The sequence below is a fragment of the Strix aluco genome, chromosome 1 (assembly GCF_031877795.1).
Source record: "Strix aluco isolate bStrAlu1 chromosome 1, bStrAlu1.hap1, whole genome shotgun sequence".
NCBI lineage: Eukaryota > Metazoa > Chordata > Aves > Strigiformes > Strigidae > Strix > Strix aluco.
The window spans coordinates 93,630,742-93,658,541 of record NC_133931.1 but is presented as its reverse complement, the minus strand read 5'-3'; the positions used below and the strand labels follow the sequence as shown (position 1 = coordinate 93,658,541).

The 27,800-nt window shown below is 43.1% G+C and overlaps 1 protein-coding gene across 3 annotated transcripts in view; it reads left to right on the top strand.

Moving 5' to 3' along the window:
• Positions 1-27,800, top strand: part of SLC22A23 (solute carrier family 22 member 23) — a 116,931-nt gene that overhangs the window by 69,282 nt on the left and 19,849 nt on the right. The window contains exons 4-6 of one of the 3 annotated variants that reach the window (XM_074827337.1): positions 12,162-12,330; positions 17,418-17,545; positions 24,004-24,093. In XM_074827337.1, coding sequence (XP_074683438.1) covers positions 12,162-12,330; positions 17,418-17,545; positions 24,004-24,093 — 387 coding nt within the window. Of the gene's footprint in view, positions 1-2,374; positions 2,522-12,161; positions 12,331-17,417; positions 17,546-24,003; positions 24,094-27,800 lie in introns of those variants that run through there. The other 2 variants (XM_074827345.1, XM_074827355.1) reach the window with 2 other exon arrangements.

Genomic DNA, 27,800 nt, shown 5'->3' with positions numbered 1-27,800 from the left:
GCATTGTAATGCCAGTTGCCCTTTTATTGTTCTTCACCCTGAAGTCAGGTTTTATCAATTCAAGGAATTCTGGTGCTTTAGGGGAAAACCTTTTCACAGATGGTATTTGTAAAGATACCAAGGAAGAAATTTAAGGTATGTTTAAGCTTTGGCAATTATGAGATGATTTTAATTATGTATGTGACAGCAGCATGTGAGGGATGTTCTGCTGCACTCACCTCTGTGTGTGCAACTACAGGTTCTGCCCTCCTGAGTTAACCTTGGCTTGAAATAGAGATGTGCTTGAAGAGGGCTGGAAAGGGAATGCTCTTTCCTCGCCAAGTTCTCTGCACTCTCATTGAACTCATTGAATTAAGCTGTTTGCTGCCCAACTGCCCACAAACCAACCATGAGCAGAGCCTACTGTACAGAGTGCTCCTCATGCACAGAGTGGTGGAAAGTGTCCTATACAGTAGACAGTTCATGTGTTTAATATAAAGAATAAAAGACTGTAATGAAAAACTTAAGACTTAATTTTAAATGAACATTACAATACCACTAGTAGCTTCAGGAAGCAGGTTTTTTCCCAAGGTTGAATGTCATCTCTTTTTCACTTTAAAATCAGTTGACTGAAAGGAAATCTTCACTGGTCTTTCCTTTTTCCCCTAGAATATTTTCTTTTTACCTCCCTTATGGAAATGTTACTTGGAAAATAAAAGCTCATTGGGAAATGGAAGAGGAAAAACAATACCTGTACTTCTTCTAAGTGTGCATTGGTTGCTTTTGTATCAGAAGGAGTTCTCTCACCACCTATGTACTACCACAGCCTCATTTTTCTTTTTGTATCATCATAGGTTTAAAATTAGAGCAGACCTGACCAGGGGCCATCCCGCTTGTGCCAGTTCTGGCGCAATGGTTGCATGCACTGTTCGGCACGGTCCTCTCTCCGTTGTGTTGGTGTTCCCATTCTGTCTGCCTGCCTTCGCCTTCCCCAGACCTGTGTCAAGCTTGACGCTCAATTCAGTAGACAGAGGACTATTAATGCAAAAGTCACCCCTTAGTTTGAGTGGCACTTCCTTCTCCAGTGAATGCATGCGTTGCTAAAAGCACCCAAGATATAGCAGCTTATTGGCTCTGAATCTCCCCAGTTCCCCTTTTTCAGAATTCATGAGATATCTATCCAGAGTGCCTGACATAAATCTTTAAAAACAAGGATGCCCTGAGGGCCAAATGTGTGACAGCCTTCCACAAAGATGTTTACTAATTGCTTTTGATTAAATCACCCACAATTCTGCGGGCCCCTGGTGCATTCTTTCAGCCAGCACTGTGGTATTGCAGGCTCTCCCCAACACTGGTGATACCACCTGAGCAATTCAGGTCCTGTGAAATGGCACAGAGTTCTTCAGGGCATCACCCAAATTTCCACTGACTGCTTTTGACATCAGAGCAAGAGTCAGGGAAGGAAAAGGAACTAGGGGCTTTTGCCTTTACAGTTATATATACATATATATATATATATATACACACACACAAATATCCATATATATTTGTGTGTGTTTATACATGCATCTGTGTATGGGTTTACAACTATATTTGAGAGTTTAATAACCAGCCACACAAATGTTTGCTTAGACTCTGTGTATGTAGGCATTTGGAGGGCTTGTTACTAAGGTGACACAAGCTAAAGGAGCAAGGTGCTTTCCTGGGGTTGTGCCTCTGGTGTGTGGTGCTTCAGACAAGCCATCATCCTTCGGTCCCAAGGTGTGCAGGGCAGGCTGTGCTTTATTAAAACCTTGGAAGCACCAAATACATTTCTTGGCCCCATGTTTAAAGGTTTCCTCCGTGCTTGTTTTTTCTGCTTGGTAAGCTAGGCTGCAAACAGCTCGAGGCTCCTGTGTCAAATTCTTGTTAGCAATATGCAGTTCTACTGGGAATATGCTCAAATCCGGGACTTGGTGTGTTTATTCACTCATCCAGCTGACTAATGGTGAAAAGCTCCTGCTTGGAGGAGCATCTCCTGTGGGATCAGTGCTCGGGGAGAGAGGGGCTGCCCCTTGCTGCCCTGCTGCCTCAGTGAGCTGGGAAATGTTTAATAAACCTGAAACAAGGTGTTAGGCTGTTATTTCTTTGTTCTTACCTTTTTGAGGACCATCATCTGTCTGGAGGTTGCAAACTGAGATTTAGAAACAGCTGCTATTGGAATATTATTTGCCACTTGGTTGATTAAGAGACTGCCATTCAGATTTGCAGCTATTGAATTTCTTCTCTGTTCTTGTTTTAAGTGGCTACAATATTGTTAAAAATTTGCTAACAAATACAGATGCAGAACCTTTTCATCTGAAACATCAAAGAAAATTAGCTCCTCTGATACCTCTCACACTGTTTTTTGTTTCAGCTGCTCTCATTCATTCCTGTCAAAAAGATGCCAGTTGTGATTTAGATCCTGCCAAGAGAAAAGGGGCCAGCTGTTGTGAACAGCAGAGGTGTTCGACTTGCAAAATATTCCTGTGATCAGCTGTGCATTTCCTTTAGAGCAAGCCACCTTTTTGGAACAAGGAAGAATCTGATATATTTCTATGCAATTTTTGTGCAAGAATTTTCTATGCAAGTTTTGTGCAAGAATAAAAAAATATTTATATGGGTTTGGAGAGTCTCTTAAGGGGGGGTAGGAAGTTATAGACTGGAGGTGGAAGAGAAACTTTTTTATAGATAACAGTTAACGTATATGAGGATGTATGTCATGGCAAAGCTTTTTAATTGCATTTAAATTAAGTCATCTTTATTCTGAAATTAGTGTGTTCTGTATCTACCAGTTTCTTATGCTCTTTTTCACTGCTGCTTAGGTTTCCAGGGACATCCTCCTGGTTTCGTCTCATAATGCTGTTATTCACATACAGGAACTGTCATCAAAAATCAGTGTTGTCTGGGAGCTGCTGCATGGCAGCAGCGGAGATGTTGCTGCTTTCCGCTGGAAGTAGGATAGATGGCAACTGCAGTACCACAAATGTGATTTAACATTTCTTTGGTTTTATTACTTCATGAATGGCAGGCAGCATGGTATGTTAAAGGTTTCTAACACTGTCAGCTGTCTGTTTTGTTTGTCTTGTGCAATGTAAAACTCAGCAAATACAGATAGTACAGGATCAACAGAGGAATGATGCGTGCTCCCTTCTCTGCTGCTGATGCTCTCTGAGAGCCAGCTTGGATCCAGAGCACGATTGCAGGCATTGCTGCATCCCACGCAGCAGTCAGGCAGCCTCTGCTCAGGGTCTCCAGAGGAGCCAAGCTTGCCCTTGCTCTGCCCCTCTCCCTGCTGTGAGGAAACCTGGCTCCAGGAAGGGGCTCAGCTGCACCTACATTGTGCCAAGGCGGTGCCCAGCTCCTGCAACTGCATTCATGGGGGGTAAGTCAATGTCCTGCATCGAACCTAAGCTGGCTCTGTGGTCCAAACCCTTCACCAGTGGGTAGCTACTGACTGACTGCAGCTGGGAGGAGAGCTCCTCCTGAAATATCTTGACATAGTTGAGCAATACCAGGCCTGAAATTGGGTTGGCGTGTTACTCATTTGTGCCTTGCAGGAGTCAGGCATGGGGAAAGTAATGAAAGCGGAGGTTGCACCTTGTGTTTTGGCTGGATTTTGGAGGAGAGGTGTAGCTGTGTTTACTTTTTTCATGCTATGCCCCTCTGCATGTTGTAGTGTTCACAGCAGCAGAGGCCAAGCAGTGTATCTAAAGGGTATTTTTCCTAGAATCAGTTTCAGCACAATCCTGTTACTTGTATACAAAATGAACATCTGATCTAGTTTTGGTAAGAAAGATACCTATTCTGATTAGATATCTACCTATCTGATAGCTCCATCCAGTAGATATGAGATACCTATCCAGGTCAGAAATGAAGAGTGCCACTGCACATCTGGTGAGGTGTCACGTTGACTGCCTGCCCTGGAGCCAGCCTGACGGCTCCATCAGCTCGAGTTATGTCAGTGCACGGAAGACTGATTTGACACACATTAAAAGTGTTAATTAGATATAAATGGTGGGCTAGCGTGTGTTTCAAAGAACGTCTCACCAAACCGGAGATGTGTAGAAAAGTACCTTTGAAGGAGCACCTATGTCATTTCATAGAGGTATTTTAGAGTAACTTTTGTCCTGCTGTGCTGTTGGGGGAAAATAATCCCATTTTTCTTACTTGACCATTGGAGGTTCAGTCTATTACTGCTCACTTTGCTTGGCGGTGGATTGGATTTCTCCAGAGCGAAAATTAGATTTTTCCTTCCCTTCCACTCTGTCTCTGTCCTGTGTTTACATCAATTGGTGTTTGTCTATGCACTGCAGTGAGCATGATAACCTTTCCTTCCATGCTCTGCTTCATTTGCTGTTCTCTAATAAACTGTATTTACACATGGTGCTTCCTCCTTTACTTCTGGTGACAGCAAAGACCATCAAGAAAATGTGCTCTGTGTCTAAACTCTGCCAGGAGTGAGTGTGGTCTTAACCTGGGCTGTTTCAGCCAGCCCTGGATCAGAAGTGTGGTAATTGGGATGAGAAGTGTACGTAGCCCATGAGTAGGGCTTGCAGCTCTTAGAAGTCTGTGTCTAGTAACCACCTGGAAATTTGGGTATATAAGCAGATATGCTGGATTTTATTTAATTAATTCTTGCCCTAGCAGCCAGCTGCAAACTTCAAGGCTTGTCTGGGAGTTATTAATAGTTTTTGCTGCAATTTTATCTGGTTGACTAACCACAAGCAAGCTTGGGGGCTGTGTTATTCTAGGAATATCCAGCGAGATGATCTGTTCACAGCAGAGGGCAAATCCCACAGAGAATGTTGGAGGAAGAAGAGGTCCCTGAGGTTTGAGAGAGCTTGGTGGGAATTAGGAAATACAGCAGCAGCAGTGATGGGGTCACCTCCCAGTGGTCTTCAAGATTGCTGTGACAGAGGTGGCAGAGCTCGTCGTGCCAAAAGGGTCAGCTCGGGGTAGTGGGATGTGCTGAAAGTGCTGAACAGCTTGGAAGACTAAGTGTTCTGAGATGGTTTTTCTTTCCTTTTGTGCCTTGTTGAAAAAACAGAGTCCAAATGCAAAATCCTATCTTAGGGCTGCAGCCTGCACGTTACTCTTGACTGAGCTGAGTAGCTGCTGGGGCTGAGAGGCAAGCACAGCCCTGGTGCTTCAGGATGCTACCACCACTGGGAATTTCTGGTGTCTTGCATTTTACACCTAAAACTGTGTTGCCTGAGCTTTCTTCTGCTCAACTGATAGTATAGGTCTTGTTCATCTTGAGTCTGATTGCTTTCCTCCCTTTTGGGATAGGGAAGCATCTTGAGGGGTCCTTAGAGTGTGGGAATTAAATATGTTTGGTGTATAGTAATATGGGGGAAACTCAAAAATCGTGGTGTGTTTTTTTTTTTTTTTTTTTTGTTAATGTGAAACTGTATATGTGAATCTAGAATCAGACTGTCTCCTCAGGGATTTTTTTCAGTGAGAATGCTGTTGCCCAGACTTCAGGTACTTTATCCTGGCCATTTTCCCTAAGGGATACTCCTATATAATTACAGTCTTGGTATCTCATAGGCTGAAACTGGGTGGGGAGAGAAAACTGCAAAGGCACAAAAAGCAGTTAGCTTGTGGTTTCTGAAGGAGCTACCACTTGGGCTGCGATGCAAGAATTGCTTTGTGTTTTGGGACTGGAGATGGGCGAGTGAATGCTGGAGAGTTGTTCAGGCAGTGTGATTTAACCTTTTTTCCCCTCTTGATTTATTATTTGCAAATGACTTACAACTTCTTTTTTTTAAACAAAAGTATTTGCTATTCATCCTTGTCCAAATATCCTATGAGAATAAATGTTGTCCTTCGAAGACAGATGAGAGGGTTTCTGAAATCTGAAATAGATTATTTGTTGTCAGTGCGCAAGACCAAGTGAGAAAGGATGGGATGTGGCCCTTAGTCCCCTTGTGGTGATGACAGTTCACCCGGTGGGGTTTGGAGGAGGTGGGCTACGCAAAACCATGCTTTGTGGCAACTCGAGCTGATGTTAACCTGGTGTTACTATAGTCTTTCCTGATCAGCTGTCCGTGTGTCCGTCTCCTCCAGATGCATTGCTTCTTCCACAGCTGCAGGAGGGGAGGGTGGGAGGGGACAGCATTGCAGATGTCAGGCCACAGCATACTTGAATAATTTGAACTCAATTTCCCATCATCTTTTCAGAAGAGGTTACCTGAAAAATTTTTGTCAAGGATATCAGCCCAGAGGTTTTTCCATCCCAGCACCAGGGAGAAGAGAAGCTGTTAGCAAAGGCTACTTGCCCTTTCCAATCTGAAATTGATGTGGCCTTTGTCACCAGTGCCAGTTATGTTTGCTGTGGGTAACCTGTTGTCTGACATGTGGTTTTATCATGCCTTTCTCTGCTGATGCCCAGGGGTGGCAGCCACCTCCGGCACAAGGGAGCAGCTCTGCACATGTTGGGGCTGGGCCCCTGTGGCGTTGCAGAGGCCCTTTGTTAGCGTCCTCCTCACCCACATCCCGATGAGCCTGAGTGCTCGCAGTTGTGCAGGAGGCAGGGATGAACGTGAGCACTCCTGGCCTGTTCTTGTGTCCCGTGCGGCTCGTGCAGTGTGCTGGTGGGACGAGTGCCCTGGTCCCGCTCGGTGCAGCCCCTTTAATTCCCCGCCATCCCATCTGAGCTGTCAGCAGTGTTGGGATCTTCCTAAATTTTGCAAACCATACACAGATATGTGACAGAGTCCTGTCCTTTTCTGTAAATCCCAGCCTCTTTGGTTAGCTGTCAGGGACAACTGATTTTGGTGTGGAGTAATCTAGAGCACTGTCATCTTTTGCAAGCTGTTTCTAGGTTTCTGAAAGCTATAAAAAAGTAAAACCTTTTAGGACTAACGGCTCTATGCAGACACTCTTAAGACATGTGTGGGTCCAAGATGTGCCATACCTCATCCACCTATGGCCTGACTCCAGAAACGTCTTCCTTTCTGCTCTGCTCCCTGACTTTTTCCAGGCACACCTGTTTCCAGATGAGGCAACATAAATGGTATGCACCAGTTCAAGTAACGTATAATTGTAGTGGATTAATTCACTGATGTTTATACGCAGCTTCTTTTTGGTAAAAACACCGATGCGCTTGCTGAAGGGCCTCCCAACACTTCATGTGCTCTGTGGAATGGACCTGCTTTTCCCTGTGAAGGCTTGTTCAGGCTTTCCCGTGTTTCTAATGAGAGTCCCAAAGGGCTACACAGGGGAACACGGGGAGACTGAGGGGTAGAAAATGAATCACGTTTAAAGAAAAGTAATTTCAGTATTCCAAAGCCTGCTTGGGAGATCTTACCCAATCCAACTCCAGTGGCATGCTGTGGGCTGGCTTCCATGAAATAGTGATGAACATCTCATTTTCAGTGTATCTTTGTTTTGGTCTGTCAAGAAAATCCTACTCTAACCTTGCTGCTGTTTTCACATAGCATGCAATGTGGATCAAATGAGGATATGCATGTAACAATGTTGCCTTCAGCTCATAGTTTTCCTGGTCCTAAAAACTATTTATTGTGCTTTTTAGATATATTTGCAAAATGCATCAGGTTTGAAACCTCTATCGGACTCTGTATTCACCCAAGGTGCAAGACTGTACCCCAACCACCTGCTTGTTAAAGCTAGATGGTCAGAAAGTCTGACCAGGCTCAAAGCCCTGTAGGTCCATTGGCATCTGAGGCAGCTTTTCTCAGGCCAGCATCTGTTGTGAAACTCAACTCCTCTGAAACCCAAGGGCTGCCCCTGCTCCGGGGGGAGCGCACCAGCGAGGGAAGTCAGCCCAGGACACCTCCAAGGCTGCTTCCGGAGGGAAATGTGGGGAGCACTGGGGATAGAGCCCTCCTCAGCAGGGACTTTTCCCTCAGCACATATCTAGAAAGTTTAATAGATCCTAGGGGTCCATGTGGCTCTCTTAGGGGTCAAGTAGGGCCATCGCTTCAATGCTAGGGGTAGAGCAAAAAGGACAATGTATGAAGTGGTGGGGGAGCTGCTCTGAAATCCATCCTTGTAGTATACCAAAAATGTTGGTTTGAAAGTCCTTTTCTGGAGCTTGACCTCTGTCACTAGGATCAGCCAATATAACTGTTGTGGTTCTTATTCTCTCGGTTAATATTTGAAAATATTTCCCATGGGCTTTCTGAATAACTCAGTGAGGGTCTATGTAGAAGGACAAAGTTGTTTTATTTGTTTGTTTGTTTTCCCCCCAAAGCCTCTAAGTAGGCAGATTTTGCACAACCACACTCATTCTCTCATGGATTTCATTCATTCTCACACCTGTGCACTCACAAGTACCAAGGCATCTGTCCATGTGGTCTGGCCAGGATCACTTGTGTGACACAGAGGACAAGAGGCAGTGGCTGCTGCATCCTCATCACATCCCTGAGGTTGTTCTTGGCAGGCAACAACAAACCAATTCGGGGTTGCTTTTCATACCCTTTAGGAGTTCATGATGATTACAATTTTTTGCTTAATTTTTTTTCTCATCCCTCATAATTCTCAGGCAAACTTAATGAATTTCTGTTATCTTCTTTTTTTTCCTCATAGTTTTGATATTTTATGACTCCAATCCTGTTCTTCATCCTTTTGACACCTTATGTGTAGGTCAGGTAGTTCCTCCTCCTTTTGTTACTTGAATGAAATCACGAATAGGATGCAACTGGCACAACAGGCATGTGCCATTCCTTTAACCCATGCTCTACCCATCTTCAGGTGCCTGCTTGCTTGCTCTCACACATGCATACACTCGTACGCACACACAGACTTTTACTCTGCCTTTGTTCATCACCAGTTTTAATACTCCTGGTACAAATTGCTGCATGCAGACTCCTGGAGTAACATATCTGGCCCCAGTGCTGTTCCTTCCATGCCAGAACGTGTCTGCACATCCTGCGTGTTAGTAGTGGGGTTACTTTGAGTGCATCAGACAGGCCCCAAAAATGCTTGAATCCCTGGTAAGAAGGGGCATAGTTCACACCGGCTTTCCCTGTGGCAGGTTTGTGGGCTGTGAGGCTGTAGAACGTTGATTTGGTCATTGTTGTAGAGGAAGGACATACGGGATAGGGTCCAAAAGGAGGATTTCTACACTTTATATTTGCGTTTTCCAGCTAGAGGCATGTGCTGTGCAATGAGCCTCATGTGTTTTCAGTGTCTTGTGTCAGTGATGCCTACAGGGACCAGGTCTGCACCCCATATGTGGTGAGGCCATTGCCTTCAGGCTGGGTCATATTTGCAGCATGTGTGGAGTTCTACCACGGGGGTTGGCTGGGTCCTGCTTCTGCACCTGTGGTGTCTGCTGTTACTGGGCATCTACTGATGGTGAGAAAGTCTGTCCCACGTGTCCTGGGCATCTCTGATTTCACTGCCCAAGTACTGCAGGACTGCTTTGCATACAGGTTTCAACTTGCCAACATGATCATTTGCCTGGGACTTAATGGAAATTAGGCATCTGAGTTGGATCTGCTGCTCTGACTGTGCTGCCTAGAGTAGAAATGCTGGGCAAGGAAGGAAAATTCTTTCCACACCTGTCTCCTTGCCCACATGAAATTTTCCAAGTAGAGCAAACATAGGTATCTGGGCGTTCTTGGTACTGATGGTAATTTCCATGATTTGTGTGTATGCTAAGAGTTTACTTGACTGTCCATGCTCCATAAAGAAGTTGGAGGTGGAAACCTTTTCACTGAGTGGGGAAGCTGGAGCTTTCTTGCTGGATTTGCCACAGGTGAATAAATCTGTTCCCTGTAGTGATTTCATGTGAGTTGGTAATTTATCATGCAAACTGGGTGGAAATCGTTGCAGGCGTAGATGCCTGGGCACATCGTGGCACCAATGTGAGCATCAGCAGGGTGCCTTTTCTGGTGCTGGGGCAGAGGTGCTGCAGTGGGTGGCTTTGCTGGCAGAGGTGGGAAAAGGTTGACTGCTAAATGCTTGCTAAAAACTGCGGTACTGAATCTTTTATCATATAAAACTGATGCCAGAGATGTTGGAAAGTCAGTAGGCTGTCCTAATATGTCGAACACTTCAACAGAGATGTGCTAATTCATATACGTGGAGCGCCTGCTGATGTCACTTGAAAGTCATGCTCACTCAACTACAGCGGGGATTATTTTTTTTTTGTCTTCTCCAGCTTTTTTAGAGGAAAGGGCAAAAATTGATTGCATGCCTGTGATAATCCAGAGAAGAAAATAGATGCTAAACATTCTCTGAAGTTATTTCCTTTCTATACGATGAATAACTGCTGCGTGTGAAGTTATGTACTATACACCAGTGACTTAATAAAATAAAATTTTATTATTTGGACACCTCTTTCTGACTTCATATAAAAGTTGTTCTCTTGGTTCATTTTTTTCTTTATCTGATTCTAACCTAAGCAGTGCAATTGAAATGCCAAAGCCTTACCTATCTAATGCAGACTTCCTGTTTCTATAGCAACAAAACTCATCCTTGTACTTAATGAAGGAATATTGGAGTGTGAGTAACTGGGACTTTAAGGTTTAGAAAAACAAATAGAACTGCTTTGTATTTGAAGATTAGAGAAATAAAATGGAAGTGACCTCCTTGCACAGGATAAAAAAAATGGCCTAGGCTTGGGATACTTCATTAGTAAGAATGAAACCATATTAATGTCATAAGGAGCTCTGTGTTTTAATCTTGTTTTCCTAATTAAAATGTGAAAGCCTTTTATAGCAAGTGAAAGTGTTTGAGGTTTTTTTTCCCTCCTTTCTTTTCCAAAGCTACTGTGTTTATGGTTAAGCTAATGAAAATTTGGGCTGCCTTGCAACAGATACATTTTCATTCTTTATTGGCAAAAATCCATCAGTAGTCTTTGTCATTGGCTGAAAAGAAAGGGGGGGGGGGAAAAGTGTGGTGTTTAATCTTACATTTGATCTACAAGCTAGTTCCTGGTCAGCTAGTTTAAATCTGTGTTACAGTGATAAATGCTGAACAAGCGACAGATGAGAGAGTGAATGAAGGAGCAGCTGTCATCTCTGCCTATTATCTTACAGCTTTTCAATTAAAATTTTAACAACCGTTAAATTCTAATTTAAAACAACCATAGGAAACATCCCAAGGAAAAGCAACAATGCTGACAGTAACATATCATGAATGTTTACGAGCCCATGTTTCTTTATCAGCATCCCGATAAGTACTACACAACATTTGTGGCAGGTTTATTGTGCTTAATTATTAATCTGTAGAAGTGAATGTGGGCAAATGGGAAATATGAAATAGGGACATCTATTGCAATTTTACTGGTGAAAAAATTGTTCTAATATATTTCCACAAGGCAGTCCAATTTTTCTGCTATTTATTCTGTGATTTTTTTATGTTGTTTTTTTTTTTTTTAAAGCTGTGATTCTGATAAATTCATCTTCATTTCTGAAGACTGAATAAAGGTAGCCAGAATTCAGGGTTTAAGGAAACTCTTTATTTACTGAACTCGCTTGTCATGAGGCAGCTGAGACAAGCAATGATGTCAGTGATGGCAGTAAATTGCCCCACAGCAAAAGGCAGGATGGAGGACAGGATAAGACAGATGGAAGACGGGGCTTGTTTGAAAGTTGATCAAGATTAACTATTGCAAAACCAAAAAGCAAACCCAGAAACAACGCACTCAGCAAAATCCAGCTTGAAACTGGCTGAGTTGTAGCATATTAAACTGTGGGCAGGTGGCATCCTGTATGAGCTGGGAGCCTGTATCCTGCTGAGAGCTGTGCTCTTCTGCCTCCCAGCAAACTGATTAGAAAGGCATGTGACGTCTCTGAGAAATGTGAAAAGGCTCAACCCAGAATCTTTGGATTGTGTTTTATCCTACATTCCCTTTAAAAAACAAGTATCTTACAGTTTGGTAAAATTCTTCTCTAGGCAGAGACCGAAAGAAGGCTGACAATGAGGATACAGCAGGTCTGCAGGAGATGCAATAGGTGTATGGAAGTGGCAATGTTTGTGCCACGACCAGCTGTTAGTGGGTTTCTCTGTAGCTGCTAGGGTATTTGAAGCCTGAAACCAGGAGGAAACAAGGTCTCTGTGGTTGTACATAACTTCGGCCAAAGGTCTTGAAAGACATTAAGTCCCTGAAGGTTTCATAAAGAGATGCGCTGTGGGTGCTTTTGCTGGTGGGGAGCTAATGTGTTTGCGTGTGCTCTGTGTTTCAGGGATAGAGCTCTGTCCTCCTGGGCACCGGTTCATGATCACCATGGTGGCAAGCTTCATCGAAATGGCAGGGCAGTTCCTCATGCCGGGGCTGGCTGCCCTCTGCAGGGACTGGCAGGTCCTCCAGGCAGTCATCATCTGTCCTTTCCTGCTGATGCTGCTTTACTGGGTGTAAGTATTTCTTCCTCCTGTCAGGTCAAAGACAACATGAGCTCCTAATGTTGGACTTGGGAGGTGCTTCACTGTCGGGAAATGTGTGTGCTTCACAATACACATGAGCCTTTCCTTTTGTTCTTCCATTCACCTTTTGCAAAGATTTGACTTTGAAATAAGAAATAATAACTTTATAATTTGCAGTAGCACACACATAGGTTACATGCTGCGACATGGAGGGAACTCGGGAGATGGTCTTTGTTCGTTGATCATCAAGTTGTACTTTGCTATTATTTTGGCTGTCACTTCCCCTTTTAAAGGTGAAAACAATTCTTGAGAGGATGCATCTCAGCCTAGCTGTTGTCAGATTGTGGCTGCACAGCTAAATTTTCCCTTAAAACCTATATTGTGGTTCTGGGCTGTCACTGTTGGTTTCTTTGGCCTGGGTTAACCAAGCTAGGTTAAAAATAACGTGTCAGCTCTTGAACAAGTGCATTTGGACATCTTGTGTGCATGAGGTAGACAGCCCTGAACTAGATTGCCTGCTCAATTTTGCCCGAATTACCACGTGCTGTGCCAAAGCCTGGGTGGCTGGTCTGCGCTGGGCAGTGGCTCATGATCGTTCCCACAAGGAATCCTCCCCTCCTGGCTGCTCCCATTCCTCTCTGCTCGCTGCACCAGCAGCACTGCGGCTTTGGTATGGCTATCCTGAGAGAAGTACAGTGCCTCTAACCTCAGGGATGGTGCCAGGTCCATCCTCACCACGACTTATAAACCTCCTAAAAAGTCTTTCTTTGTTGTTCTGTCTTAATAGTGACACGCAGTGGCGGCATAACACAATAGAGACTTATTAGAGCAATGTTGTACAAAACCATAACAGTAAGAACATGCTAGATAGTTTGTTTTAAAGATAACACAAACAAGACTAAAATATTTAGTTGCTGTACAATGAGAAAAATGAGGGGGAAAAAGGCCACCACACTGTGCAGGACGAAGTTGTTTATGTACTGTGGGGGGCCAAGCTGCTAGTTGTAATGCCTGACAAGTTGAAACATGTAAAAACTTGTTACGGTGTGTAAGAATTTTTAACAGTTATATATTTTTCTATTAATGCATGAAGACCTTACAGAATTCTCCTGTGTTCACAGCAGTAACCTTCAGTGGGGATTTCTTCTCTTATCCCTGAGGTAGACGTGCCACGCTTGGGCTGAGGGCAAAAGGCAGCACAGGAGAAAGTTGCAAAAGTCATATGCAAGATAATGGCACTTTTTTGTTGTTTTCCTGTTTTCCAACATAAAATATCTAAATAGTCTCATCTTGTCAGTGTTAATCTTGATGATGAATAACCAAGAGTGTTCTTGTTAATGTGTGATACTGTTCTCCCAAACCTACCATGTGATACACATGCAAAGATGTGCAGGTCTACTCCAAAACCTCCTGTTGGGATGCCCGCCAGCTGAAATGCTTTACATCCACCACTGGATAGAACCCAATATCAAACATAATGTTTACAGTTATTTGTGTCCAAAAGGACAGTACAATAGTATGAAGACACCTAGTGAACATGACATGGGCAGCAGTAACCCCTCATCAGTCTTCTGGAGGTAGCACATTTTCCAGGTGGCTGAGTCAGGGTCTTGTACATTCCTGCTGAGAGGTCATCGCTGAGTGACACTGGAAGCAATAGGAAATGCTAACATTTATTTCTTATTCTGCAACAGCTTTGTGGCTGGATGGGACAGGCAGACCATGGAAATAGATTACCCCTTATATAATGTGTGATATGACAGCTTGATAAATAGTGGTAACAGACAAAGTAACAGGGTTTGCGCTGCCCGGGGTTTTTGCATTTGCAGAAATGGACTCCGGTGAGGATGCCTGTGTAATTATACTGTCGGTACAGTATGCACTTTTCTCTTAAGCTTTTCTCTTCCATCTGTTGCATATTCTCTGGAAAGTGCTACCATTTTATTAACTCTTTCCTCCCCTCTTCCCCCAGCATTGTGTTGGGGAACAGAGTGTGGACCCTCAGCATATGTTACAGGTGAAGGAAGAAAACTAACAGATTTGTAATAAAAGAACTGGAAAACTGCACTGCTTGTTAATTCCCCATCATGTACACAAAGCAGTGATTACAATAACAGATGCTGCAATAGCCCCTGTGCTGCTTCCTCCTTCCTCTTACTCTCTTTACTTCCATCTTCTGCTGCGAGAGAGATGTTCGCCCCTCCGGGCTGGGGTTTAGCCCTCTCCCACCTGTGGATTTGCTCTGCACCCAGCCATGTATGCATGGCTGGCTGTACCATCCCCAGGAGGTAGATGGCTGAGCAGATCAGAAAGCTGGGCATGGATGGGGGGAAAGTGGGAAGCAGCAGATTTGTCTAGGAGGGATGGGCTGGTGGGCTGGGACACCTGCAAATTGAGCAAGATGCCTTTGCTGAGCTCTCGAATCATTCTGGAAGGTCAGAGAGGCACCCATGTAAGCCAGATGTTAGCACAGGGGTTGGTGACAAATGTATAAAGATAAGTTAATAGAACTTAGGCTCCTTTTAAAGTGTGTGTGTGTGTGTGTTAGAGCCATGAGGTAAGGGGAGCTCCAGTTATACAGAGGCATTATTTCCTCTCCCTTGGACGCAGGAAATTCCTGACAGAATCATGCCATGAAGGTCAGCAAAAGTATCAATAATCTGAAATAAACTCCTGCTTCACTCTAACCAAAACTGAAGAACTGGGAAGGGGTGACCAGTTCTTTTCTGGCACTGTTAGATAGGATTTACCCTCACCAAGACACAAAGTTGTAATAACTGAGCTTGTTGCCCTGGGGCAGGCCCCTAATTGACACACTACACCCTTCCCATGGACAAGGGTTTGCTCTGCATCTGGACAGGATATTGGTTCTCCTTCCAGCTAGGTGTGGTACCTGCCTGACCTTTTTCTGTCTGTCAAGGATTCTTCTCTGCTCTTAGGATTTCTCAGGCTTCGGATCTTTTTTCCAGTGTCCTTCCCCCTCTCCCCTCTCAAGCAGCAGCTGTGTAACAGGAGATGAACGTTTCCCCCTACCCACCCACTCCCCAGTCTCTTCTTCGACTGCAAAAGGCTGGTCCTTTCCTCACTGATGGAGGTGGTAAGAAGACTGTCAACCAGGTGTCTGCAGTCAGCTCAGCCTGGTGATCTGGACAACTGTCCACCCTCAGCAGAAAGCTGTCTCGGCTTCGTTCAATTAGTATTTAAAGTCAGGTGATGAAGAACAAGGTTGTGACCAGATTTCTGTGCGGAAGTCCACAAGGACCAGGGGGTTGGATTTTTTTTTTTGCTTTTGAGTTGTGATGGTGCTTGGTTTTCCAACAGTAGGTAAGTTACAAATGACCCTTGGCAGCAGAGTCCATGCTCCATGAGTGAGCTCAGACTGTCTCACACAGAGACAGGGTGGCCAGCACTTCCCCTTGCTGTGCCTGATGACCTGGGCTCAAAGCAGCCCAGGAGTTTTTAAAGATCCTTAAATGAACCTCCCACAGCTCACACTGAGTAATGGAGCAGCTGAAAGACATGAGGCTTCAGCCCTTCCAGTTTGAGAAACCTGCAGGAGCTGGCAGGTAGAGACAGCATTTGTCCCTGCAATGCCCATCCCTGTGGCTCTTTTCCTTCTAGGAGCGGGTGCTCCTTGTCGTTTGGGACCTGTAAGTGGACCATTCAAAAAGTGCAGCTTTTTAGGCTAGTGGCTGAGGCTGTCTCCTCTCTGGAGGCAAGCATGAAGAGATACTGCATTCAAAGAATTCTTAATATTTCAAAAAATGCTTTTGCAGTACAGGACTTTCTGCAGGAGGATATGCGAAAGCATCCATGCAGCACCAGTGGTAGTAAATAAGCTGTCAAGCTGAATGGCTGTCATCATGGCTGTTGTATATTTTTATTTCCTGATATAATTTGTATTGCAGTCTGCCTGACTTCTCTCCTTTTTTCTTCTTCTTGAAAAAAATAATACTTTCTCTATCTGGGATGGAGGTTTCGCTAAGCTGTCTTCCAAAGGGCATCAGTGATGGTGCGATTGCCTGGTCCACTGCTTAGAAGTATTAGAACTGAAGCAGCACCCACAGCAAAGATCAGTGCTTTGTGAAGGAAATTTGAGGTTTATTATATATTTGAAGTTAAAAGTAATTGTTAAATTTGTTCTTAGAAAGGTCTTTTGGAAGATTAGTGGAAGTGAGGCCTAAACAAGAAAGAAAAATATGCTTGGAGTCAGATCTGAAAGTTTTTCTATCTACAGAAGTATGGGAGATTTTGTTTGTTTTAAGATCTACATATTTCTTTTGGATTTGTATTAAAATAAATTAATCTGAAAAAAAAGGAAGAATGATCAGTTAGGCTAATGAATCAGGTGAATATCAGCACTTGAAGGAAACAACCAGATAGAAAATAAACTTTTTTATTTTGCAACTCTGTGTGCATGTGTATATTTTTAAGGCAACTCAACTAACATAATATTTTCTTTACTAGAAGAAACTTTTAGAGAAACACCTGAATGTTGTCTGGAGCATATACACAATACTAACCTTTATAAAATAATGGCTTAAAGTCTATGTATGAGGAAGAAGATTTTTGACATGTTTAAAAATTTAAAAATCCATTCCATTATAATCCTAAAAAGTAGTTCTTTTCTATCCTTTCTTTGTCTTTACAAGAGAATTCAGATCACTTCTGTCAGTTATTTTCCTTCTTTGGTCTGAATTACCACGTGTTAACTGCACATCTCATTCATTCCCTTCTTGACCACGAATGTCTATTGCAGACAGAGCTGCCACCTCCTCCCTGTTCTTTCAAAGTTGTATTAACAGGCAGAACACCTCTAATATGTTATATATATATAATACGTCCTATTTCTATGTGATAGGATAGTTCCTGTATTGTTTGGAATCAGTATAAAAGAAAATGTCATTAATTTGCACATTCTGAATCTGTTTTCTCTCTTATTTGTTTCACAAGTGATCCTTCTGCTTTTTGAAAATAATTACATAGCTCATGAACGGTTAAATGAGCAGCTAAACGCTATCGGTTCTTCCTCTGACAGAAACTTGGAAGTAACCCTAACCTGGTTTCCATCTTTAAAGTATTTTCCCAGAGTCCCTTCGGTGGCTGATGGCTACACAACAGTTTGAGGCATCCAAGGAACTGATCCTTCAGTTCACGCACAAGAACAGGATGAACACGGAAAGTGACATCAAAGGAGTGGTACCTGGTGAGTAGGACAGGCAGACAGCCTTCTCTAAAGGCTGCATGTGGCATTGCTCCTCAGAATTAAATAATCTATTTACTGCCTGTAAAATCATCCCATTCATTCTTTCATTTTGCTTTTCTTGAAATCCCATTCTAAACTCCAGCACTGTGTTTAAAATTACTTGGCCTGATGAACAGTCCTAGTAATTATAGTCTCATCTTGCAGTGCCATATGTCTTTAGAGACATCTCTTGAAAATTTTTGCCATGGCTACAGAGTGCACCTTCAGCCCTGTGTGCCTCTGGAGACTGTGTTTTAAGGAAGCTGATCTCTGGGTTCCTGCCCATCACACAACACATTTTGTTGGTTAGAGAAGTGGCACCCCCAATTCTAAAGTGCCAGACCCATGGCAGACCTAAACCACATTACAGTTTCTCTTTAAAGCATTGCTGTTTTGCTGGTTTGCTTTCCTCTCCTGCATCAACTGAGTGATGCTGCTCTGGGGATGGGGGTAGCCTGCAAGTGGCAGCAGTAGGGTGCAGTTTTTGGTTGAGAGTCTAAATTATCAATTCCATGGTTTACTGAAAGAGCTGACTCCTCTTGTCACCAAAACGGCCACGCTCCTGTCTTGCAGGGTGCTTTGCAGGAGACTCTCTGTGTGACTGTAATTAAAACAAAGGTGAAGAGTTTCTGGATCTTCAACTCACCGGTGCACCTGTCAGATTTGGTTCAGGCTCCCCTCTTCCCTCTCACAGGCCTGACAGTGCCCATAAACACCTGTTTTACACTGCCACTTGCAATCTGTATCAGACTACCCACTAGTCAGAAAACATTGGAAATGTTTTGGATTTTTTTTTTCCCCTACTTTTTCAGATGCTGCCTGCTCTGACCCCTGGGGCTGCAGGGAGACTTCACCCAGTAGCTCTGTCCATTGGTAGGGGTGATGCTCCCTGCGCTTGGCCAATACTTGCTGCCAGAAGTCTCTGGGGTAACTGTAGCTTCAGTCAGTCAGTGCTAAAGGCATCAGTCAGCACTGGAACAGACTTAATCCAGAATAGAAAAATGTCACCGTTAACATCAGTGCCTAACAAATTAAGGAGTCTTCATCAGTGAGGGGTAAAAAAAGTCCGATTTGGGCCTGTGGTATTCATACCCAGGTCCCTGCTGTGATTTCTGGTGCAGCTGGCAGACTGGTGTTAATTAGCTTGTTTGCACCTAACTGTGTGTCTGGGATTACAGTTCCTGGATCTGCATTGCACACAACATGGCTTTGCAATGTAAATGACATTTTTCTGGTAGAGTTCTGAAAAGCATAGGGGTCTGTGAGGAGCCATTAACCTGGTGATGTCCATCACCCCCACCTCCTTTTTGCAGATCTTCTGCAGAGTAAATGACGAATATGGAGAAAATCTATTTCTGAGGCAATGAAATGTCTCACAATTGGACTTGGAATTTCCCAACCAACTCTAAATTTGGCTTTTCTCAGCTAGTCAGCTTCTTGAATTTGCAGATGAAAGAAAATACATTCTAGGGGAAAGAAAAAATAAATTACCTGAGGTTTTTTTAAGAAAAATTATAAAGATGCAACTGTATGCTAGAGGGATTTATTTAAGCCATACATAATGATATTGTCCTTGGAGGAATGCTAAGTATCAAAATGGTTTTATGACTATTATTCATGACTGATTACTTTTTCCACCAGCTTCGTGGTAGGGGTACACTCCTGTTTAAGGAGAGACTCCCTTTCATGTGTAAAACAGAGTGCTATTACACATCTTGATGCTATAGATTCTTTGCCTGCAAATACATTTAGATATAGCAGTTGTCAGTACATTACTCTTTTCAAACTTTAAGTGATAGAGAACATGGTCATTTCTGCCTCTTTGTTGATGTTGGATTTGTTGGGGATATTGTTGGTGGTTTTTATTATGTCTTCCTTGGCTTTTTTTCTTTAAACTCTCTCTGCAGCCCCACACATTAAGGCTTTTCTGACCCAGCTCTGGGGGGATGCTGCATTTCTGTAGGAAGAGCAAGAAAGGAGTAGTATTAAAAGGATAAAATGAGCTTAACTAAAAATTTTGGAAGGAAGGACCTTCTGTCTCATTCTGGGTGCATGGGAGTGTTGACAGACTGAGTGAGGACAGGAGAAAAGTAGAAATTCAGAATTAAGAATGTGATCAAACTGCAGGCCATGTGTCTCCCAGTGGGTCAGTAAACAGAAGAAAGCATTTCTCTGCTTTTGTGTGTTATCACATACCCATAGTTGCTGTAGCAGGGAATGGGTAAAAAGCTGGTACTTGTCTGGGAGAAAGGATGCCATTGAGCCTGATGCAGATATCCCCTATTTCCCCTTGAGTCCATTGTTGAGCTTTCCTATCTGTGTGGAGGGGTTTTTGTTTGTGATTTGTTTTAGTCTTTGTTTTCTATCTGAAAGGGTTGGAAACTGTTTTGCTCTAGTTAGGGGCCATTGTGTTGCTGATTATTATTCCTCACTGCATTGTCATAACAGCCTCCTGTGATTGAATTACTCCCCATACATTTCAATGATAAACGGCTCACTTGCAGTCCCTTACAGCTGGAAACCCCAATGTAATTTTACTCATATGTACCAGTGAAATTAGTGTATCCTATATAACAGATCGTTACAGGAATTACACTAGTTTCATATGTACCCATTTTGGCAGCCGATACAAGTTCCGTAATAAAAAGAAGTAGTGTTCAAGTGGGTGAAATATTTCTGGGATGGAAAAAAATGCAATTTTGAATCACTGTCCAAGCAATGAACAGGCTTATTTTCCTTTCTGAACAATCACACTCTTCCCATTGCCTGCTGAAAGCTTTTACTGGTCCATTTGGCTACACTGCCCATAGTGGAAAGTGCCACTGACCTTCTGTAACGCCTGTTTGCTCTACAGGGAGGTGGCCCATGTGTTGGGTGGAAAAGAAAAGAAATAAAATTTATCTCCTGTTTTTTAATCAATCCATAGGGTGGGAGCGGTTTGCTAGTGCTCTTCTGGGAGATGTCTCTAAAGAGAACAACTAATGTCTGGACAGTGGTCCAGCTGCAGTTGAAAGATCTGGCAGCTGTGGTAACAACCCATGTTTGGAGGAAATCAGCATGGGCATTTGATGGGCAATGCTCAGCCAGCAAGAGAGTTTGCATGGCAAACAAATTAAAGTGAGACAAGGGATGTTGGTAGGAGTCCAGAGTGTTGTAAATTAACATTGCCCTTATCTACTCAGTAGCCTGCCCCAGGGGTGTAACGTAGTGTCTGTTGTTGGTTGCAAAACCAAAGGAGAGCTGCCTCCCCCCCTCCCGAACAGCTTTAAGTGGCTTTATTTTTGAGTGATTGGTGCACCTTGTGACTTTCCGCACGAATAATTAGCCTTCATAACGAGATTTTTGGTTTTATGTGGTCGTATTTTCTTCTTTAATGCTGAAGAAATCTAGATGTGCTAATTAGACCTGGTTAAATCATCCCTAATGTTTTGAGTCTCAGAATTTCACCAGTTGGCTCAACACTTTTTTAGAAATAAAAGTTTAAATTCATTTTTGCATCCAGGGAATGATTGTTTCCAACTGTGTATTGAAATGTCATTTGTAAAATAGGCTTGGTGAGTTTTGTTGACAAATATTTCAAAACATTATCCGAAAAGTCAGCTTCAATCATGAGCAAATGAAATATTTTGATAATATTAATTCAGTACAGGTTTTTCACTGCTAGTTTCTCCAAAAACTTCATCTCTACCCTGTTCATCTGTAGAACAAGAAACAAACATACATTTCAGTGCAACTGCAGGACAGTCACTTTGACCTGAGTGAAATAAGTGCTAAGAAAGCATGGAGATCTGTTGGCAGAACAGGAGGGAAGAGTATTTAGGGGAATTGTATCTAAATCTAAGAATTTAGGGGAATCTCAAAGTGCCAACTGCCCTTACACCTTTTAAAGGTGCATTGTACGTTAGATAGCTTGCATTATTTTGGTAAGATGCATGTTTTTCCTTCTTGAGGGTCAAAGGGTCTGTTTGTTGGCTGAAACAGATCAATTGCTGCAGGCTGATCTCTGCTGCACCAGCACGGAGCCCTGCCACGTGTTTTGGTGTGCTGGGAAATGCACGGCTTGAGAAGCCTATCAGCAGTTACCTGACTGTCAGCTTGATGCTTCTGTGGAAACCCACCTCTGTGCAGTTGTTCTTCTCTTCCCCTGTGGTGGGAAACATTTCAGATATTCCTTAACAGAAAAGTAACTGCTTGACCAGGCTGAATAACAAAACCTCCCTTTTGCTCATCTCTAGAGGAAAATTGGAGTGCTCCTGTGGACAGACAGGTTTATAGCAGTTCCTTTCCAAGGTATCTTTCCAAGCTTAGAGAAATAATATTGATGTAATTACAAAAGTAGCCAGCAAAGATCAAGCATCTAAATAGATGCCAGGATTTTAGCATGCAGTACACAACATGGAAAGGAAGAAGGGGTACAGTGGTGACAAGTACTGTGTGTGTATATGTGTGTGGATTGAAGTTAGGAAAGCTGTGGTTTTCAAGGGCTTTCCTTTTAATGAAAAAAAAAAATGTCATTCACCTTTCTTGCTACTGAGCAACACGCTGCCATGACTTTTCTACATAATCTAGTTTCCCGTTTTGTTTTGCTATATATATTTTCTTTTTCCTAAGCCTGAGGCTTAGATCTGTGTGCTTAGATGCTTTTTTTCCTTTTGGTAAATAGCAGAGGGGAGGGTGACAAAGCCTTATATCTGACAGTCAGTCTCTTTCCCTAATAGAAGAGGTTAACCCTCCCTACAAAGCTTTACTGATATTCTTAGACCATCACACCTACAACTACACTACTGTTTTAAAACTTGTGCCAGATGAAGAGCCAGGTCTATTAGCTAGAGAGAGCAAGCAAGGTCCCTGGACCCATAATACAGGTAACTCCATGTGAAGCTACTATGTACAAATCCACCAGATGTGTTCATTCACCAGATTCTGTTTCTTGGTGGTTTAAATGGTGCCAAACTTATATATTCCATGCAAGTCCCAGGGAGTAGTCAGGTAAATGTGGGAAATTTAGTTAAAACAGTTCAAGGAGGCTACTTGAAGGCAGCCTTTAAGTCTTATAAAGGACTGTGTGTCAGTCACAGAGATTTCTATCTCAATCAAAACCAGCCAGTGATTTCTGTTGCTCTTTTGTATGTTAAATCAGCTTTCAGGAGGGGCTGGGTTTCTCCTGGTGGTTCCCTGTTGTCCAGGAGCAGGAACTGGTGGAGTTTGTGCAACTCTTTCAGGACATGGAGTACATGGTAAATAGCAAGTAACAAGAATAAAACCAATCAGTGTAAGTCCTCTTCTGCTGGCTAGGTCTACAGGAGTGGAAGAGGAGAGCCCATGCATGCCCTGACTGTATCCCTGGCAAGGGCAGTAGTGACTTCTGAGAGGAGCTGGATTTGGAGGGGACAGGGGTAAAAGGGAGTGCTTTACTGAGGACATGCCTTTTGATGCCACTGAGAAAAGCCAAATATGCAAGAAAAAAAAAGTAAAAAAAAAAAAAAAAAAGGAGAGGGGGTGTCAGCCTCTATTTAAGCTTGAATGACACCAGTTGAGTCCTCCCCAGGCTCTTGCTGGTTGCACTCCAGCCTGTCACAGCTGCTTCGTGCCTCGCTGGCACACTGGCTCTGTGTCCGCAGTGCTACCTCTCCTCCTGGAGGAGCCAGTTTTGCAGGGCAGGAATTGTGTGCGGAGGGCTGACAGCAAGCCCTGGTGCTGCCGGTGCTCCCCTGGCCCATGTGCACCGAGAGGGGAGAGGGTGGGTGAGTTTGGATGTGGATGTGAGGGATAGGAGAGGAGACCTCAGGAAGCAAGCGGAGGCAGAGAGCAGTAAGAGGGGACGAGTGAACAGCAGCAAAGAGAGGAAATAAGAGAGTGAAAAGAGTTGTGGAAGCAAAGAATAAAGATAGTTGGAGGGAACTTAGAGGGGCAGAGGCAACAGGGAACTGGAGGGAATTAACTGCTGTAGAGAAAGAGGAGAGGAGAGCTAGAGCATGGAGACCCAAAGGGGCTGCAATCATTTGCTTCCTTTTCCCTCCAGAACAAGCTGTTGAGCCCAAGGATTCGGTGTCAGCACTCTTCTCTTGTGAAATCTGCTCCTAAAATGTGTGCTTCACCCCACCCTACTGCCCAGCTCACCTGCTCTGCCTGATGAGGTTTCCTCCATAGCTCCAGCAGTAGACAGCAGCAATGCATGTATAGGTATCTTGAAACCTCCTGATGGCCCAGATACGGCTCCACACAATGACATTTGAGGTGTTCTTTGTGTTGTGTTTTTTTTTAATGTTGGTAATGTTAGAGGAATGTAAACCTTGACAAGTCACGCTCTGGGAAATGCAAGAAGTCACGTTGCCTGGGCAACCCTTGCTTGGCCTCCTGGCATGAAGGCACGGTGATACAGCCTTTAATAACATGATTACGACCTATTTTTTCCACAGGGCATAGGATGGACGAATCAGTGCATAGGATGGACGATGCTGTGGGAATGAAGCTGTTGTCTGTTCCTCATTTGTTGCAGAATTTGGAAGGTGTGTAGTGAATGAGGCAGAGGGTTGCAGAAGGAAAGAGGACAGTCTTGGGGAAATGAAGCTGAATGTCTCCTGAAGAGCTATGCTCATTCCCTGTGTCTGCCAGGGATGTTCTTGTGCGATGATGGAAATTTCCCCGGAATCAGGCTCTTTCAGTGATGTTACTAATCACAATTTTTTCAGTGTCTCTCTCTAGCATGTAATTCTGAGGCTTGATTTGCAGAAAACTGGGAGCATTTATATCAGCACCTACAAGGGGTATTGCTGCATGATTTTTTTCATTCTGGACACAATTTCTCTGTATTTGATCTCCCTATCTGCAAAACAGGAATAATCTTTGTCCTTACTCTTCCAATAAGGTGGTGAAGATGATTTCATTGTTATTTATGAAGTACATGAATATTCTGACAGCACTGTAGGAATGTCTCTGAGGAAACCTATGATTTTTTACTCACTGGGAGGTTTGGACAATAAGGCTGAGAGGCACATGTTGAATGGGAAAGGTAGAGATATCATTAATAGCTGCTCATTTACTGACTGCAGTGAGCATTCTCAGGGAAAAACTAAAGTGTGATCATCTAATTAAGTGCCGTATCATAATGCATATGAGCAACTGAAGATTGCAATGACAACCTTATGTCTGACTTTTCCTATCTTTTTTTGTTTGATTGATTTCAATACGGGATTGAAACAAATTATTGCAATCAGTCTTTTGCTATTATGGTCATTGAGTTATACAGTTGCTCTCATGAAATGAGCTTCATTTTAAATGCTGTTAGTATTTATGTCCCGTGCTTTTGTTGGAAGGCCGTTCCAGACTCCAAATTGCTCTTGTACTGGGATACATTTTAGCATTCAATTCAAATACACTATAGCTGTCCGGGTTCTTTGTCTTTTTTCCCTTCCCATTTGCTCATGTCTGTGACTAACTTAAATCTTTTTTTCTCTTTTCTCATGCTGTGTGAGCAGACAGCAGCCCTGTTCCTTTGAGCTGAAGTTCTCGTCTATCTCCTCTTTTTATAAACAGGCTTGCCAAAGCTTTAGTTTCTCAAATACTGATGACCAGAATTGTGAAAGAGCACCAGTATTTCATTGTCTGAATTGCAGATACGTCATGGACACAATAAACTGGTGCCTTATAATCACTTGTGTTCAAGTAGTATATAACCAAGTCCAACACAGGATTTGCTAAAAGCTTATCCTCCAGCAGAAGCATTTCCCATTAGTCTCAGAGTATCTTACCTTGTATTTTGCATTTTTACTGTCTTTTGCCACACAGGGTCTCAAGCTCACCCATTTCTCTCCAGTGTCCCATTGCTGTGCTGTACTGCTGGCAGCACCTCACTTTGTCACCAGCAGACTTTGTTGGCATATTCCTAAGGTTTGTGCCAAGCTCCCTAGTGAGGTTATTAAACAGGATTTTTTTTCTGAGAAAAAGACAAGTCACCCCGCCACTAACCTCCTGCTGCCCACTTATGATTTTCATTTTTCTATCCCTTATTGCTGTCTGCCCATCAGTCAGCTCCTTACCCACCTCATAATTTCTATATGTGACTTGATAGCCTTCAATATTCCTTTACTATTAGGCTTTTTGAAAATACACTGTATCAGGCTGCTAGTCCTCCATGATAAAAATAAATAGGCACAAAGAGAGTTCATGGAGACAGAAATTCTGGAAGGTATAAATAACCCTGTGTACCACTAACGCAGTATGGCTGTGAGTAGGTTGCTTCAGCTCTGCATTTCGGACTGATCTACCTCCTGCTGCAGAGCTGTTGTGCTCTGAGGATTGATTGAGCCTCTGTGCTGGGCTTCCATAGCTCTTTTCATGTTCAAAGAGCTACTGACTATCATTTAGCAGCCAGAAAAATCCAGCAGAAGTCCATCACCACAGGACACTTGTCATTTTGGACATCCTTTTTCAGCAGCTTGATTTGAGCTTTGTCTATTTTGTCTTTGCCAAGTGATGCAGAGATGGGTGGCTTCATTTGAAGGCTTTAAAGATACATTCTGATTTTTGAAAGCTGTGCTCCTGAAACGCAGAGGATCCCATGAGAATTCAGCAGCGTTGGGAGCTGGAAGCTGGTAGGGTTCCCCTCCCCATGAGACTTTTAAAGTCTCCCAATGAATAGTTTTAATTTCCACTGAGATATAAAGAGTTAGCTTGTTGACAGTTTTCCTACTGAGTCCCTGAATAGGAAGCCTAGAGTGTGTGTGGGCTCCAGAGTATGGGAAAACTCATAATGGGTCTCTGAGTAAATGGAGAAAAATATTTTTTATTTTCCACACTCACCCTCCTGGTAAATCAGTCAGAACTGAAAGGTTTAATGCAAATTCCTTCTGAACTGGTGACTTCAGTGCAAAATCAAAGAATAGGTTGAGGGTAGGGGGAGTTTTCCTGGTGTTATTCCAGTTACTGAGAAAGCAATAGTTTGCTTGCATGGGGTTTTAATGGGTATTGGTTTGACTTCTCTTAAGATCTTCACATCGACCTATGAAGTCCAGACAGCCTAAGAGCTGCCGCTCTCCTGATGCCCATCACAGTCAGTTAGAGCAGGTCCTTTTGTGCAAAGCGGGCTACCTCCAGGAACAGCAGGCCACTTAAATGAGAGCCAGTTCTGTAGATGATGACTCTTTTGCAAATCATATAGCTTATTTGTTGCTATCTGAATGATATTTTTATTATTGTAAATTATTGATTTTGGGGTGGTGTTTTTTGGTTTGGGGTTTGGGGGTTTTTTTGAGAACATCGGGCTGGTGTATATATAGAAATAAAGGATGGAGAAAGTAATCAGAAAGATAGATGGTGTTGGAGACTTGGGGGGAGTCAGTCTGAAGCAGGTGACTTCAGTGTTTTAACACATAGAAGGATGGAAGAGTAAATATCTGGTAGAGTCGGAAGGCTTTCAGTAAAAAGTCAGGTGCTATTGGTGTTCTTTGATGTCAGGTGTGAGGCCAGGGTTTTTTTCTTTCTTTTTTATGGTTTGGTTTTTTGTGGGTTTTTTTTCTTTCTTTAATCCTTGGAATGGAAATACATCTGGAATCTCTTTTAGGATTTTTTCATATAATGATGCTATGTGTCCATGGAGTATAACCTCTATCAGAGCAGAAGCAAGGATCTACTGAAGGGAGACTGCTGCATGAGGCAGGGTAGAGAAGAGCTGAAATCACCCTCGTGCGGAATCCTCGCTGCAGCTGAAGCAGAGGTGGTGTTTGCCAGTTCTCATAACCCACAGGCTATCCGTTACTTGAGGGTAGAACAGCAGTGGAGTGAAAAACAGTAATGGGAATTAGTTTGGAAGGACTAACTTACAAGAAAGGTTAAAAGGGGGCCTGAGTGCAAAAGCAAAGGGTGTGTGACAATAAAAAAAGAACATATGGATTGTAGCAACGCCTAATGTATGAACAAAGCAGGAGTGGAGGGCAAAATAATGTTTGGCTCTGCAGAGAAGTGTGACCAAGTTAAGTGTTGCTTCTCTTAATTTTATTAAGTTGTGACTCAATAAAGCACTTATTGACAACAAAATCTACTTCCTCTTCCCAAAGTAAAAAGTAAAAATGACTGAGAAACGCAAAAACCCAAATTAAGAAAATCTGAAGAATATGGTGTCGGGGACTGTCTTGTGCTGAGGGAGATGTTTGACATGCCAGATCTGGTCATTCTTAGGCAGTTTGAAAGTGAACCCTTATGTCCACCTGAAGTCTGT